The 16,156-nt window shown below is 47.5% G+C and overlaps 1 protein-coding gene across 1 annotated transcript in view; it reads left to right on the forward strand.

Moving 5' to 3' along the window:
- The first annotated feature begins 214 nt into the window (after nucleotides 1-214).
- Nucleotides 215-16,156, forward strand: part of ctnnbl1 (catenin, beta like 1) — a 220,712-nt gene continuing 204,770 nt past the window's right edge. The window contains exon 1 of the mRNA XM_038803075.1: nucleotides 215-338. Coding sequence (XP_038659003.1) covers nucleotides 309-338 — 30 coding nt within the window. The 5' untranslated portion in view covers nucleotides 215-308. The remainder of the gene's footprint in view (nucleotides 339-16,156) is intronic.

The raw sequence follows: 16,156 nt of genomic DNA on the forward strand, positions 1-16,156 counted from the left end.
GGAACCGACCCTAAATCTGCCTTTTCAAGGAGATTCCAATGGGCTTCTCATCAGTCAGTAAGGCTGCCAGAACCCACGTCATGATCCATGTCCTTTTTCCTTTGTTCCTTGGTCATTTTTCTGACTGAGGATTGATTGGCTGCCTGCACCTGGGGCCTTTACGACCGCTGGAGGGGCGGGGCGGGGCGTTCTTTACGACAGTTTCGTACATACGGCAGTGTGGCCAGGGCTGTTCCTGTTTTACGGCGGAGTGGCCGCGATCACTTATCAGCGTGAGAGTTTCTGCTTCTCTTGGCAACGACGGTGATATGGATGTGGGAGAGTTACTCAACTACCAGGTGAGGAGGCGGCGGCATCAGCTTCTTCTCCTACTCGGTTCCGCCTCAACCGGTTCGGGCCGCCTGCTTTCCACTCGCTCCCTGTTGAGTGGAGGTTAGGCCGCAGAGCCTGGGCCTCGAGTGGAGGCTGCATCACCAGCGTAGCAAGGGAACGGACACACACGCTTCCCTCCTCCTCCTCCTCCCCCCCCAATTCGAGTTCATGTCTATTCTAGAGTTGACCGTTCTGAATAAATCAGCAGCAATAATTATATCCCCCTCACTGGGGAGGGGGGGAGCTTTATAACGAAAGAGTATTCTTTAAACCTCATCATTGTCATTTGAGGATGGCAAGTCCTTTGAAACAACTCGCATCCGAACAGCGCACGAAGGTGCTTTTCACCCCTAAACGGGGTTAGAAGAGTTCAGGCAGGCGGATGGGAAGCAAAAGTTAAGAAGAGATCTTTTGAAGTTGGGGTTGAGGTGGACCAAAGTGGGTGGTTAAGAGGAGAATTTCGAAAAGTAGCTTCATCAAAACAATCATAGAATCCTGACAGTGCAGAAGGAGGCTGTTTGGCCCATCGAGTCTGCACTGACCCTCTGATAGAGAACCCTACCTAGGCTCACGCCTATCCTCGTAATCCCATAGCTGCACCTAACCTACACATCTGTGGACTCCAGGATACTCTGAGCACCTGGAAGTAATCCATGCAGACACAGGGCAAATGTACAAACTCGAGACACACCCAAGGTTGGAATCAAACCTGGGTCCCTGGTGCTGTGAGTCAGCAGTGCTAACCACTGTGCCAGAATGTCGCCAAAAGCTTTTGACACCATCAGTTGAACAGAGGGAGGAGAAAGAATGCACAGTAGTCATCCTGACATGAGTATGATGTAGGGTGGGGGGAGATCATGAAGGGAGTTGCAAGGAGCACACACAAGGATTGGTGAGTCCAGGATGAATGGTGGGCACGGTATTACAGTGGTTAGTACTGTTGCTTCATAGCGCCAGGGACCCTGGTTCGATTCCTGGCTTGTGTCACTGTCTGCGGACTCTGCACGTTCTCTCCGTGTCTGCTTGGGTTTCCTCCCGCAAGACCTGAAAGACGTGCTTGTTAGGTGAATTGGGCATTCTGAATTCTCCCTCTGTGTACCTGAGCAGGTGCTGGCGTCTGGCGTGTAACTTAATTGCAGTGTTAATGTAAGCCGACTTGTGATACTAATAAAGATTATTATTATGATGAGAGAACATGGCTTAGAATGTGCTAGCTTGTGAGTGAGTTTTGGTCTAAAATTAGTTTTGATATAGAACATAGAACATTACAGCGCAGTACAGGCCCTTCGGCCCTCGATGTTGCGCCGTCCTGTGAAACCCCTCTAAAGTCCCTCTTCGCTATTCCCTTATCGTCCATATGCCTATCCAATGACCATTTGAATGCGTTTAGTGTTGGCAAGTCCACTACTGTTGCAGGCAGGGCATTCCACGCCCATACTACAGTAGTCCCCCGTTATACCGCGCTCCGCAATACCGCGGATCGCGATATACCGCGGGGGGGCTTATGGACCCCAACTGTCAGTTGTGTCAATTTCAGCAGCCGGCTGATTATTTCAGTGAGAGCAGCTTCCCTCTCTGGATCAAAGTGAGCCGGCTGCTGAAATTGACACTGCCGGCTGCTCTCTCCCTCCAATCAGAAACATTAAAACTTAAAAGTTGGATTGGAGGGAGAGAGCAGCCGGCAGTGTCAATTTCAGCGGCCGGCTCACTTTGATCCGGAGAGGGAAGCTGCTCTCACTGAAACAATCAGCCGGCTGCTGAAATTGACACTGCCGAGGGGGTGGCGGGTGTTGGGGGGGGGGGAGAGGAGGGGGGCGAGTGTTGGGGGGGGGGGAGAGAGGGGGGGGGCGGGTGTTGGGGGGGGGGGGAGAGGAGGGGGGGGGAGAGGAGGGGGGCGGAGTGTTGGGGGGGGGGGGAGAGGAGGGGGGGGGCGGGTGTTGGGGGGGGGAGGGGGGGGGGGGGAGGGTGTTGGGGGGGGAGAGGAGGGGGGGGAGGGTGTGGGGGGGGGAGAGGAGGGGGGGCGGGTGTGGGGGGGGGGGGGGGTAGGAGGGGGGGGGGGGGTGTTGGGGGGGGAGAGGAGGGGGGGGGGGTGTTGGGGGGGGGGAGAGGAGGGGGGGGGGGGTTGGGGGGGGGGGAGAGGAGGGGGGGGGGGTGTTGGGGGGGGGGAAGGAGGGGGGGGGGTGTGGGGGGGGGGAGCGGGTGGGGGAGGAGGGGGGGGGCGGGTGTGGGGGGGGAAGAGGAGGGGGGGCGGGTGTGGGGGGAGGGGGGGGGGGGTGTGGGGGGGAGGGGGGGGGGAGAGCCCCCTGGGGGTGTGGGGGAGAGAGGGTGGACCTGCAGGTGTTGGGGGAGACCCCCCCTGGGGGTGTGGGGAAGACCCCCCTGGGGGTGTGGGGAAGACCCCCCTGGGGGTGTGGGGAAGACCCCCCTGGGGGTGTGGGGAAGACCCCCCTGGGGGTGTGGGGAAGAGAGGGTGGACCTGCGGGTGTTGGGGGAGAGAGGAGGGCCCTGCGGGTGTTGGGGGAGAGAGGAGGGCCCTGCGGGTGTTGGGGGAGAGAGGAGGGCCCTGCGGGTGTTGGGGGAGAGAGGAGGGCCCTGCGGGTGTTGGGGGAGAGAGGAGGGCCCTGCGGGTGTTGGGGGGGAGAGGAGGGGGGCGGGTGTTGGGGGGGGAGAGGAGGTGGGCGGGTGTTGGGGGGGGGGAGAGGAGGGGGGCGGGTGTTGGGGGGGGAGAGGAGGGGGGCGGGTGTGGGGGAGACCCCCCTGTGGGTGTGGGGGAGACCCCCCTGTGGGTGTGGAGGAGAGAGGGGGGCCCTGCGGGTGTTGGTGGGGGGGCGGGTGTTGGGGGGGGGGGAGGGCGGGTGTGGGGGGAGACCCCCCTGTGGGTGTGGGGGAGACCCCCCTGTGGGTGTGGGGGAGACCCCCCTGTGGGTGTGGGGGAGACCCCCCTGTGGGTGTTGCGGGAGAGAGGGGGGCCCTGCGGGTGTTGCGGGAGAGAGGGGGGCCCTGCGGGTGTTGGGGGGGGGGGAGAGGTGGGGGGGCGGGTGTTGGGGGGGGTGGGCGGGTGTGGGGGAGACCCCCCTGTGGGTGTGGGGGAGACCCCCCTGTGGGTGTGGGGGAGAGAGGGTGGACCTGCGGGTGTTGGTGGAGAGAGGAGGGCCCTGCGGGTGTTGGGGGAGAGAGGGGGGCCCTACGGGTGTTGGGGGACGGGGGAGGAGAGGGGGAGAGGAGGGGGAGGGGAGGGGAGGGGGAGGAGAGGGGGCGAGCCGGAGGGTGTGGGGAGGGGGCGAGCCGGAGGGTGTGGGGGGACAGGGGGCGAGCTGGACGCTGTGGGGGAGAGCAGGAGGGTGTGGGGGAGAGGGAGCGAGCCGGAAGGTGTGGGGGGAGAGGGGGCGAGCTGGACGCTGTGGGGGAGAGCAGGAGGGTGTGGGGGAGAGGGAGCGAGCCGGAGGGTGTGGGGGGACAGGGGGTGAGCTGGACGCTGTGGGGGAGAGCAGGAGGGTGTGGGGGAGAGGGAGCGAGCCGGAAGGTGTGGGGGGAGAGGGGGTGAGCTGGACGCTGTGGGGGAGAGCAGGAGAGTGTGGGGGAGAGGGAGCGAGCCGGAGGGTGTGGGGGGAGAGGGGGCGAGCCGGAGGGTGTGGGGGGAGAGGGAGCGAGCCGGAGGGTGTGGGGGGAGAGGGGGCGAGCCGGAGGGTGTTGGGGGGGAGAGGGGGCGAGTCGGAGGGTGTGGGGGGAGAGGGGTCTAGTTGGAGGATGTGGGGGGAGAGGGGGCAAGCCGGAGGGAAAAAAAGAAATTGACACTGCCGGCTGCTCTCTCCCTCCAATCAGAAACATTAAAACTTAAAAGTTGGATTGGAGGGAGAGAGCAGCCGGCAGTATCAATTTCAGCGGCCGGCTGATTTCAGTGAGAGCAGCTTCCTTCTCCGGATCAAAGTGAGCCGGCCGCTGAAATTTTAATTGGATCCACGATGGGGGTTTTAAATTTATTTAAAAATCTATGCTAGCGCTTCCCATTGTGAGTCTACGGGGGTCTGACCTCTCCCCCCGCCCCCCGCCCCCCCGTAGACTCACAATGGGAAGCGCATGCATAGATTTTTAAATAAATTTAAAACCCCCATCATGGATATCCGCGGCTCGGATACAACGCGGGTGGCTGTCTTGGACCCCAACACCCGCGTTATAAAGGGGGACTACTGTACTCTCTGAGTCAAGAAAGTAGGATCGTATGCAAAAGGCATTTGAGATGTTAAGCACAGAGGGTACAGGTAAGAGGATTTCAGGAAGGATGAGGTAGGAATCTAAGTGGCTGATGATTTGGAAGTAGAAAAACAGCGATCTTGTCAAGCTCCATTTGGGCTTGAAACTCGGCTCAGCGTTGAGGAGGTCATTAAATTTGCACACTGGGTTCATCTTATGTAAGCAAGGATAGGCTGGAATTAATTATGGTGCAAACTGACCAGGATGGGTTTCAACTTTTTGTTCTGGCACAACTTTGACTTGATGATGGACAGGCGAAGAGATCACAGCAACTGTCCAGTTCTGGGCACCATATTTCAGAGGGAAGTGAGGGCTTTGGTGAGGACACTCGGACTAACTCGGTGCCAGAGATGAGCGACAATAGTTACATGGTCAAGTGCTGAAGTTGGGCATGTTCTCCTTGAAGTCGAGAAGGAAGGTCTCAAAAAGTAATTAAGAGAATGGTCAAAGTTGATAATCAGAGGGCACAGATTTAAGGAGTTTAAAAAAAATCTTGCACAGGATGTGGGTGTCACGGGCTAGGCCAGCATTTGTTGCCCGGTTCAGCTGGTCGAGCTCACTTGGCTAGGCAGCTGGTTCGTGATGCAGAGCAAGGCCAGCAGCGCGAGATTAATTTCTGCACCGGCTGAGATCATTCACAAAGGGCGTCTTTTCAACCTTGCCCCTCGCCTGAGGTGTGGTGAACCTAAGGTTAAATCACCACCAGTCAGATCTCCCCCTCAAAGGGGAAAGCAGCCTATGATCATGCCCATTCCTCCTTACCCGTCAGAAAAATGAAAATCGCTTATTGTCACAAGTAGGCTTTAAATGAAGTTACTGTGAAAAGCCTGAGTCCCCCCGTTCCAGCACCTGTTCGGGGAGGCTGGTACGTGAATTGAACCGTGCTGCTGGCCTGTCTTGGTCTGCTTTAAAAGCCAGTTCTTTAACCCTGTGGTAAACCTGCCCCTTCCAGAAGGTGGCAGAGGAGTTAGAGGTGAGATAAGGAGAAATGATTTTACACAATGAGTGGTTAGGATTTAGAGTGTATTGTCAAATAGTTTTCTGGGCTGTGCCAGTTCTGGCCTCTTGAGCATATCCAGTTTTAGTTGCCGAATTGGCGACCTTGTCGTCAGGTGCCTTGCCTCTTAGCACAGTGGGCTAAATCGCTGGCTTGTAATGGAGAACAGAGCCAGCTTCCCCAACAGTGCTGGAATGTGGCGACTCGGGGCTTTTCACAGTAACTACGTTGAAGCCTACTTGTGACAATAAGTGATTATTATTATTAAGCTTCCCTAAACCACTCAATCTGTCTGCCCTTTTTTTTCTCAAGTTTCTTCTTAAAACCTTTCTCTGAACAACTCCTGCCACATGGAGTCGCGATCGATGGCTTCACAAATGTACCCCATCTCAATGTTGGAGGATTCAGCACGTCAGTGAAAAAGGCGAGGCTGAAGCATTTGCTGTCATTTTCAGCCAGAAGCAGGGACTGGACAAACCATCTCTGTCTCCTCTTGTGGTCCCGGGCATTACAGGTCTTCTGTCATGTGAGAGAACCTTTAAGAAATGGGTGTTTAACAAATGTACCTTTAAGAAGTGGGTGTTTATTAGTGATGTCAGAGTGTGGGTGGAGCTGGGATGTCTCCGCTTTTTACTTTCGTTTTAGGCTGTTTGCTGCAGAGTGTTTTTTAGTTTTGTTTTCAGTGTTGGAGCTGAAGACAGACAGAGCAGGTGTACTGTTGATCTCTCTGCCATGAAAAGACTATCTCTTGATCATTTGGTGAATTCGGAATTATAAATGTTTTCAGTAGTGAATTTAAACCTAATGTGCTTCTGTTAAAAGGTGTTTCTTCTGTCTTCTGGAAGTTGTTTGGAACATTATTAAGCATTACTTAGTGTTGTATTCTTTTGGGATTGTATTTGAATTAATGGTTGCTAAGATGTTCACTATGTTTTAAAAAGGTTAACTTGAGTTCATAGAATAAACATTGTTTTGTTTCAAAAAATATTTTTTCATTTCTGCTGTACCACACCTGTAGAGTGGGCTGTGTGCTCCCCATACCACAATCTATTAAAAAGTTGTGGGTCAGGTGAACTCCATGATACTTGTCGGGGTTCTCTAAACCCTGGCGCATAACAAATTGGGCGCTCGAGGGGGATAAAAGTCTATCTATTGGATTGGCTTAGTGAACTTAAAGACAGTGAGGGGTGAGCATATTATGATTGCTTTTCAGGTGTGATATTTTAGTTTAAGTAGGGAGTCTGTTTTGGACAATGGCTCTTTCAGAGGCTCTGAAGTTTTTGGTGGTGGAGACGGTCACACGCAGTACCTTACGGACAGAGACAAAGCAGACTTTTAGATTTGGCAAAAACATTGCAGTTAACATTACCTGACAAAATGTGAAAAAATGAGATAATTATGGCGGTGGCTAAGCATCTAAAGTTGCCTGAGATACAGTTTGACTCATTGGAAATGGCAAAAACTCAGTTACAGCTTAAACAAATGGAACATGAGAGAATTAAAGCAGCTTGAATACGAAAGCGAGAGAGAGGAAAAAGAAAAGGAGAGAGAAGAAAGGAGAAAAGAAAGAATAGCCCTAGCAGAACAAAAAGGAAGAGAAAGGGAGATACAACACAGGGAAAAAGATAAAGAGAGAGTATGAACTTCGGAAAATGGCTATGAAACATAATAGTCAATTAAAATTGGCAGACATAATGGGAAACGTACAGTTGGATGACAGTGATGAGGACAGTGAGAAAGAGCATCAAATACGAAGGCTTGGTGGGAATCTATTTAAGTGTGTCCAAGCATTGCCAAGGTTTGATGAGAAGGATGTAGAAGTATTTTTCATTTTATTTGAGAATGTAGCTAAACAAATGAAATGGCCACAGGACATGTGGGTATTACTGATTCAAACAAAGCTGATAGGTAGAGCTGGTGAGGTGGTTGCATCACTACCGGAGGAGGTATCTGGGACGTATGCGGAGGTGAAAAAATGCATCTTAGGTGCATATGAAGTAGTGCCTGAAGCCTACAGACAAAGGTTTAGAAATTTAAGGAAAGAATTTGGTCAAACATACATGGAGTTTGAAACGATCAAACAGAGTAACTTTGATAGACGGATAAGGGCTTTGAAAATAGACAAACGTATGAAGTTCTGAGAAATTATACTTTTGGAGGAGATTAAAAATTCAATTCCTGATGTAGTGAGAACTCATGTGGAAGAACAGAGGATTAAAACTGTGAGGTGAGCAGCAGAAATGGCAGATCATTATGAATCAGTTCATAAATCAAAGCTTGGTTTCCGACATCAGTTTCAGCCTGTGAGGGATAGAAACTGGGGACATGTGAAATACTCAAGTGTTAAAGGTAAAGGTGATCAATAGGTTAATCCCAGAGCTGAAGGGGTTGGATTATGAGGAGAGGTTGAGTAGACTGGGACTGTCCTCGTTGGAATTTAGAAGGATGAGGGGGGATCTTATAGAAACATTTAAAATTATGAAGGGAATAGATAGGATAGATGCGGGCAGGTTGTTTCCACTGGCGGGTGAAAGCAGAACTAGGGGACATAACCTCAAAATAAGGGGAAGTAGATTTAGGACTGAGTTTAGGAGGAACTTCTTCACCCAAAGGGTTGTGAATCTATGGAATTCCTTGCCCAGTGAAGCAGTTGAGGCTCCTTCATTACATGTTTTTAAGGTAAAGATAGATAGTTTTTTGAAGAATAAAGGGATTAAGGGTTATGGTGTTCGGGCCGGAAAGTGGAGCTGAGTCCACAAAAGATCAGCCATGATCTCATTGAATGGCGGAGCAGGCTCGAGGGGCCAGATGGCCTACTCCTGCTCCTAGTTCTTATGTTCTTATGATCTGATGGGAGATAATAAGGAGAGTGTATCTCAGACTAAAAAAAGAAATCCCAGGAGGGTGGAAGATACATGAAAAGTTTCAAATGTTTTCACTGTAATAAACTAGGCCATGTAAAGTCACAGTGTTGGTGGTTGAAGAAAAGCACTTGAAAGGCTGATGTTATAAAACAGGATAAGACAGTGGGGTTTGTTTAAGTGGTAAAGGAAAGCCCAAGCGAAGCGAACGAGGTGCAAAAGATTGTACAGCCTGATCAAGAGGTGATTGATTAGAAGGTGGCAGATCTCTTTAAAGAATTTAGTTGTGTGGGTAAAGTTTACTCGTGTATCAGGAGGAGCAGGGAAAGAAGTCACAATTTTAAGAGATACGGGAGCTAGTCAATCTTTAATGGTAAGAGATGAGGAATTTGTAGTTTGGGAAGAATGTTGCCAGAGAAGGTGGTAATATGTGGAATTCAGGGTGAGAGGAGTAGCATTCCATTATATAAGGTAAGGTTGGAAAGTCCAGTGAAGAGTGGTGTAGTGGTAGTAGGAGTAATAGAGAAACTATCTTGTCCAGGAATACAGTTTACCTTGGGTAATGATATCGCTGGATCGCAGGTGGGAGTGATACCTACGGCGGTTGACAAGCCAGTGCAAAATCAGACGACTGAAGTGTTGAAGGACGAATATCCTGGGATTTTTCCAGATTGTGTAGTAACAAGGTCGCAAAGTCACAGGTGAAGGCAAGCGGAGAAATCAAAGCGTGAAGATGAAGTTGAAGTGCAATTATCAGAAATGATTTTTGATCAGATGGTTGAAAAAGAACAAGAACAAGTGGGGGATGTGGCAGATATTTATAGTTCAGGAATATTGGCAGAGTTACAACAGAAATATATAGAAATAAAACCGATGTATCAGAAAGCATATACGGAAGAGGAATCTGAGTGTATTCCAGAGTATTACTGTAAAAGTGATGTCTTGATGAGGAAATGGAGACCTTTACATATGCAGGTGGATGAAAAGTGGGCAGAAGTTCATCAAGTAGCATTGCTGGTACGGTATAGAAAGAAGGTGTTGCAAGTTGCACATGAGGTACCAGTGGGAGGTCATTTGGGAATAAGGAAAATTCAAGGTAAAATCCAAAAACATTTTTATTAGCCTGGACTACATAAAGATGTAGTTAAATTTTGTCAATCATGTCACACATGTCAAGTGATAGGGAAACCTCAAGCAGTGATAAAACCAACTGCCGTAATACCCATTCCAGCATTTGAGGAACCTTTTACGCGGGTCCTACTTGATTGCATAGGACCGTTTCCTAAAACTAAAGTGGGAATCAATATCGTTTGATTATAATGGATGTGTCGACTAGGTTTCCAGAGGCCATTCCAGTACGTAATATTACAGCTAAAAATATTGTGGAGGAGTTACTTAAATTCTTTACTAGATATGGACGACCCACAGAAATACAATTGGATCAAGGATCAAATTTACCTCAAGGTTATTCAAAGAAGTTATGGATACCTTAGGAATAAAACCTGAGGGCTTATTGTCAATATTATCCAAGGGATAGGGATAAAGGAATTCCATTTGTACTGTTTGCAATTATGAATGCACCTAATGAGTCAACCAAATTTAGTCCTTTTGAACTATTCTTTGGTCATGAGGTAAGAGTACCACTTAAATTGATTAAGGAAAAATTGATGAGTGAGAAATCGGAAATTACATTATTGGATTACATGTCAAATTTTAGGGAATGATTAAATAGAGAAGGGGAATTGGCTAGACAACATTTAAAAGTTGAACAAAATGTGATGAAATGGGTAGCGGACAAGAAATCCAAAGTTCGTAGTTTTGCCAGTGGAGATAGTTTTGGTATTGTTACCAGTGGCAGGTGAACCTTTAAAGGCAAGGTTTTGTGGACCTAATCAGATTGAAAGGAAATTAAGTGAGATGAATTATGTGGTAAAAACACCAGATAGAAGGAAGACTCATCGATTGTGTCATGTGAATATGCTTAAAAGGTACTTTGAAAGGGAAGGAGAGAAAAAGGAGGAGGTTTTAATGATTCCAACACAGTGACAAACCAAATCCAGATGACTTGGAATTTGACATACCTCAAATTAAATTGAAAAACGAGGATGTTCTTAAAAATTGGGATACATTGTTGAATTACCTTCCAGAGGAAAAACGGACTGACCTGAAAGAATTATTGATATCACATGGTCAAGATCGTTGAGATAAATTGGGAAGTATTAAAATGGGTATACATGTAGATGTGGGAAATGCTGTTCCAATCAAACAACATCCATACAGACTTAACCCTTTAAAATTGGCACAGGTTGACAAAGAGATTGAGAGTTTGCTTAAAAATGGCATAATTGAAGTGGCTTGCAGCCAATGGAGCTCACCCATAGTGATGGTACCTAAACCAGACGGTACCCAACGGTTGTGTGTGGACTATAGAAAGGTTAATGCAGTTCCAAGAACGGATTCTTATCCTATCCCACGTTTGGAGGATTGCATTGAGAAAGTGGGACAATCAGCTTTTATTTCGAAACTGGATTTACTTAAAGGTTACTGCAGGTACCTTTATCTGACAGGGTGAAGGAAATTTCAGCTTTTGTGACTCCAGATGGTATGTACCAATTCAAAGTTGCGCCTTTTGGCATGAAAAATGCACCAGCCATATTTCAACGGTTAACTAACAGTTGTTTCAGGATTACCCAATTGTGCGATATACATCCATGATCTGGTAATTTTAAGCCAGTTATGGAAAGAACATTTGAAACATCTGATGGAGTTATCTGATCGGCTTCAGGAGGCGGTTTTGGTGATAAACCTAGCCAAATGTGAATTTGGAAAGGCCCAAGGCACTTTCCTTGGCCATACAATCGGACAGGGTCGAATGGTCCCACGGGATGTGAAAACAAAAGTTATTGGGGAGTTTCCAATACCCACGACACAACGGAAAAAATGCGATTTCATGGAATGAGTGGATTTTACCAGAAAGTTGTAGCCAATGTTAGCAATGTGATCGCTCCACTGACGGACTTGCTCAAGAAGCGTAGCAAATTCCACTGGACAACGGAGTGTCATCAGACATTTGATGGCCTGAAGGCTGTGTTAACCACTGTTCCTGTGTTAGCCATCCCAATTATATGAAACCATTGAAAGTGACGGTTAATGCGAGTGATGTGGGTGTAGGTGCGGTGCTTCTACAAGACGACGACGAAGGGCCAGAGCGGCCTACTGGTTATTTTTCAAAGAAATTGAATTTTCACCATAAAATGTATTCTACGATTGAGAAGGAAACTGTGTTTGGTGCTGGCTTTGCAACATTTACACATTTATGTGACCAGCAATCTGCCTGACACCGTTATATATACTGATCATAATCCGTTGATGTATTTGGAGCGATTCCGGAATATCAATGCAAGGCTGTTTCGCTGGAGTTTATTGTTTCAGCCATTTCATTTATAAATAGTACATGTGGCAGGACGAGAATGTGATGAATGGAAGCAGTTTCAGTTGGAGGAAGAATGAAAAAAAAATGAACTATATTATTATAACTGTTTGCGTGTGTTGGTAATTGAAACAAAAAGGTATATTTACTGTGTGCATTTCTTAAAGAATGGTGAAAAGGTGAAAAATGAAACCATCTTGAAGTTGATGGTTAATTTTTTTTTCTTGGGGGAGTGGTCATGTGAGAGTACCTTTAAGAAATTGGTTTTTAAGAAATGTACCTTTAAGAAATGGGTGTTTATTAGTGATGGCAGAGTGCGAGTGGAGCTGTGCTGTCTGTCAGCGTTTTACTTTCGTTTTAGGCTATTTGCTGCAGGGTGTTTTTTCGTTTCATTTTCAGTGTTGGAGCTGAAGACAGACAGAGCAGGTGTACTGTCATGAAAAGACTATCTCTTGATCATTTGGTGAATTTAGAATTATAAATGTTTTCAGTAGTGAATGTAGACCTACTGTGCTTCTGTTAAAAGATATTTCTTCTGGATGCTGTTTGGGAAGTTATTAAGTGAATTAACCAATAATTTGTTTATAGTTTCTGAGATCTTTGACCCTTGACTGCTCCTAAGACTTTCAGGCACCAGATTTGTAAGTGAAACACACAAACCACTGTTTATTTGTAACAACGATAGAGATAAGACTTGAAGATTATCATAGAATAGCGGCCAGCTAATCTATTACTACCCCCTTTTTTCCATCCCACCCTCTATCTATGTACACAAGGGAAAGGGGTAAAATGATAGGGATTAAAATGGAAGAAAGAGAGATCCATGTCCTTGTTGCTTATATTGAAATAATTGTCGCTGACTATCTTCCCAGGACGCGGAATGCTGCAACTAGCAGGTAGATTGCTAACAAAGTTCTTCTGGCAGGTACATTCAGGCAGGACTCTCAGGCTGTGAGATCCCTTCTGAGGAGTCCGTCACTTTAAGTTGTATTAACCTGGGCCTTCACAAAGAAGATCCATCTGAGATCCGTTTAATTCTGACTTGCCCCCACCTCCAGATTAATTATCAGCCTCACTAAGATAAGACTATAGAGGTCTCCACGTGAGAGTTAAAAAAAACTGTTTTTCAAACGACCCACCCTTCTGGTGCTGGACTGGATTTTCCTTCAGGTCTCACAGGCTATGCAGAGAGAAAATGCCTTTTCTTCAGGTCTTTAGAGAGATATCAGAGCTGTGGCCATTTAGCTGCTTGATCAAAACGAAAACTGAAAACAAACGTCAGTCTGGAAAAATCTAAACAGCTTATTGGCTGCCAGCCAAGTCCATCAAGAGGCATCATCACCAATGTCAGCATATCCTGCTGGATCCCAATTTTTTGTAAATGAAAGGTGAAGCCAATATTAAAGGTGACAGTCCTAGTAATTACCCAGGTGCAAAAATTCTAAAAGCCAAAATAACATAACATAAAGAGGATATACAGGGAAATCAAGGTTTAAAGAGGAGGATTCTTACATCATCAAGAAAAGGCTAAAGCCACTGAAACTATAGGCCCTGATAATATCCCAGCTGTCGTGCTGCGGGCTTGTTCTCTAGACCAAGCTGTCCCCTGAGTCAAGCTGTTGCAGTATAGCCACAACACTGCCATCTACCCGACAATGTGGAAAATTGCCCAGGTATGTACTGTCCACAAAAATCAGAACAAATTCAGTCCAGCCAATTAGCACCTTATTAACTTACTCTCAATAATCAACAAAAGGTTACATCGACTTTATTGAACTATAACCCGCTTTCTGAAGCTCAGTTTGGCTTCCGTCAGGGGTACTCAGCACCTGACCTCATTACAACTTTCGTCCAAAGATGGATGCAAAGTGATATCTGAGTCGCTGCCCTTGACATCAAGACAGCATTTGACCAAGTGTGGGATCAAGGAGCCCGAGCAAAAATGCAGTTCATGGGAATTGCGGCAGGAGAAACTTTCTACTAGTTAGAGTCATACATAGCGCAAAGGAAGGTGGTGTCCCAGGCCATAACTCCAGGAAATCCTCATGGCGGTGGCCTAGGCCTAATAATCTTCAGCTGCTTCATCAATGACTTTCCTTCCATCCATCATAAGTCAGAAGTGGGGACGTTCACTGATCACTGAACTCATCATTCGTGACTCCTCAGATAACTGCCCTCTGGACTCCCAAAAGTCTTTCAACCATCTACAAGGCACAAGTCATGAGTGTGATGGAATATTCTCCACTTACCTCATTTGAGTGCGGCTCCAATAACACTTGGGATCTAGGATAACGCAGCCTGCCTAATTGGCGCCGCATTCACCACCTCCAATGTTGACTCCTACTACCGAAGCACAACGACAGTAATGTGTACCATATACAAGATCCAGTGCAACAGCTCACCAAGGCCCCCTCGACTGCCTCCGAAATTCAGAATGTCTACCGCCAAGAAGGTCAAGGGTAGTCGATGCACAGGAGTACAACCATCTGGAAATTTTCCTCCAAGCTGCTCGCTCAATGACCTTGAATAGTAATTATATTGCCATCCTGTCACTGTCGCTCGGTCAAAATCCTGGAATTCTCTTTCTAAATGCTGCCGCTGCACTGTCGCCACATAGTTTGCAGTGATACAATGAAGCAGTTCACCACCACCCTCTAGGGCAATTAGGGTGGGTAATAAATGCTCGCCTTGCTGTTGAAATACAAACCCTGTGAAACATACATAGAAAATAGAAGCATGAGGAGACCATTTGGCCCTTCGAGCCTGCTTTACCATTCATTATGATCATGGCTGATCATCAAGTTCAATACCCTGATCTTTTACCACCCCTCCCCCCATATCCCTTGATTCCTTTAGCCCTCAGAGCTATATCTAATTCCTTCTTGAAATGTCTCAACATTTTGGCTTCGGCTACTTTTTGTGGTAGTGAATTTTGCAGGTTCACCACCCTCTGGGTGAAGAAATTTCTCCACAAATTATGACCCCTAGTTCTGGACTCCCCACCATCAGGAACATGCTTTCTGAATCTACCCTGAAAGTCCTGCTAGAATTTTGTAAGTTTCTATGAGACCCCCACCCATTCACTCTTCTGAACTCAAATTAATATAATCCTAACCAACTTTGTCTCTTCTCATATGACAGTTCTGCCATCCCAGAAATCAGCTTGGTAAACCGTCACAATACTCCAAGTGTGGCCTCACCAATGCCTTATATAATTGCAGTAAAACATCCCTATTCCTGTACTCGTCCTCTCGTTATGAAGGCCAGCATACCATTTGCCTTCTTTACTGCCTGCTGTACCTGCACGCTTACTTTCAGTATATCTTTTAAAAAATGGCTAGCACAGATAGAAATAAATGAGGATGACAGCCATTAAAGAGACTTTGTTGTAAAGGGACCACGACTGCCATGTGAATACCTGAAGATACTTGATGTTTTGCAAGGGCAGAAAGAAAGGAAAATGGTTGGATAGCTCTGTTAAGAAAGGATGACATCACTGTAGGTGTGAGAAATTATCTTGGTTTGAAGTGTTGCTCGTTGTGTTCTCTCTTTAATTGGCTCTGTTTATGGCGGTTAATATGGTCGCCTTCCTTAATTCTAATTACGTTTGCTCAAGAGTCACCGGGTATCTTTCGATACCCCACAAAGTTCAAAACCGAATACTGATCAAAGACTCGATACACCAGTTAGTAAGTTCGAAATCAATGCTCATTTATTTACACACGCAGTCAAATATGCTCATGTACAAAACTACCAACTAAACTATCACTACTACTAAAGCCTATACTTAGCTTCGGGTGCCCACTCTGGCCCACAGAGGAACAATGGCCTTTGTCCGGTTCTGAGGCTGCTGGGGTTGAGCTGGTACGGAATAGTAGCTAGGAGCGTCTGTCTCGTAGCATGCGTTGACTTTGGACTGACTTCTGGTGCAGCTGCTAGGCAGGTCTCTCCTCACTGAGAGCCAAGACCAAGAGAGCGATTCTCTCTCGGGAGGCTTCACGCGCTTTTGGGCGGGCCTTGAACTTGGCCCCAATTAATTGGACCATTTCTTGATCGTTCCTATCGATTTCCTCCAACAAAGGGGTGGGTGCCCTGATTGCTGGGCGTGTCCTAGGTGGCCGCTGGCCTGCTTTGTTCTAGTCTCCTCTGGCGCCGTCCTTAGTATCGTTTACCTAAATGTTACTCTTTTGTCCCCGGAGATGGCTCATTAGTATGGTAATGGCTTTGCAGTATCGGTCTTGTCTG

Source organism: Scyliorhinus canicula, chromosome 7 (genome assembly GCF_902713615.1).
Source record: "Scyliorhinus canicula chromosome 7, sScyCan1.1, whole genome shotgun sequence".
NCBI classification, from domain to species: domain Eukaryota; kingdom Metazoa; phylum Chordata; class Chondrichthyes; order Carcharhiniformes; family Scyliorhinidae; genus Scyliorhinus; species Scyliorhinus canicula.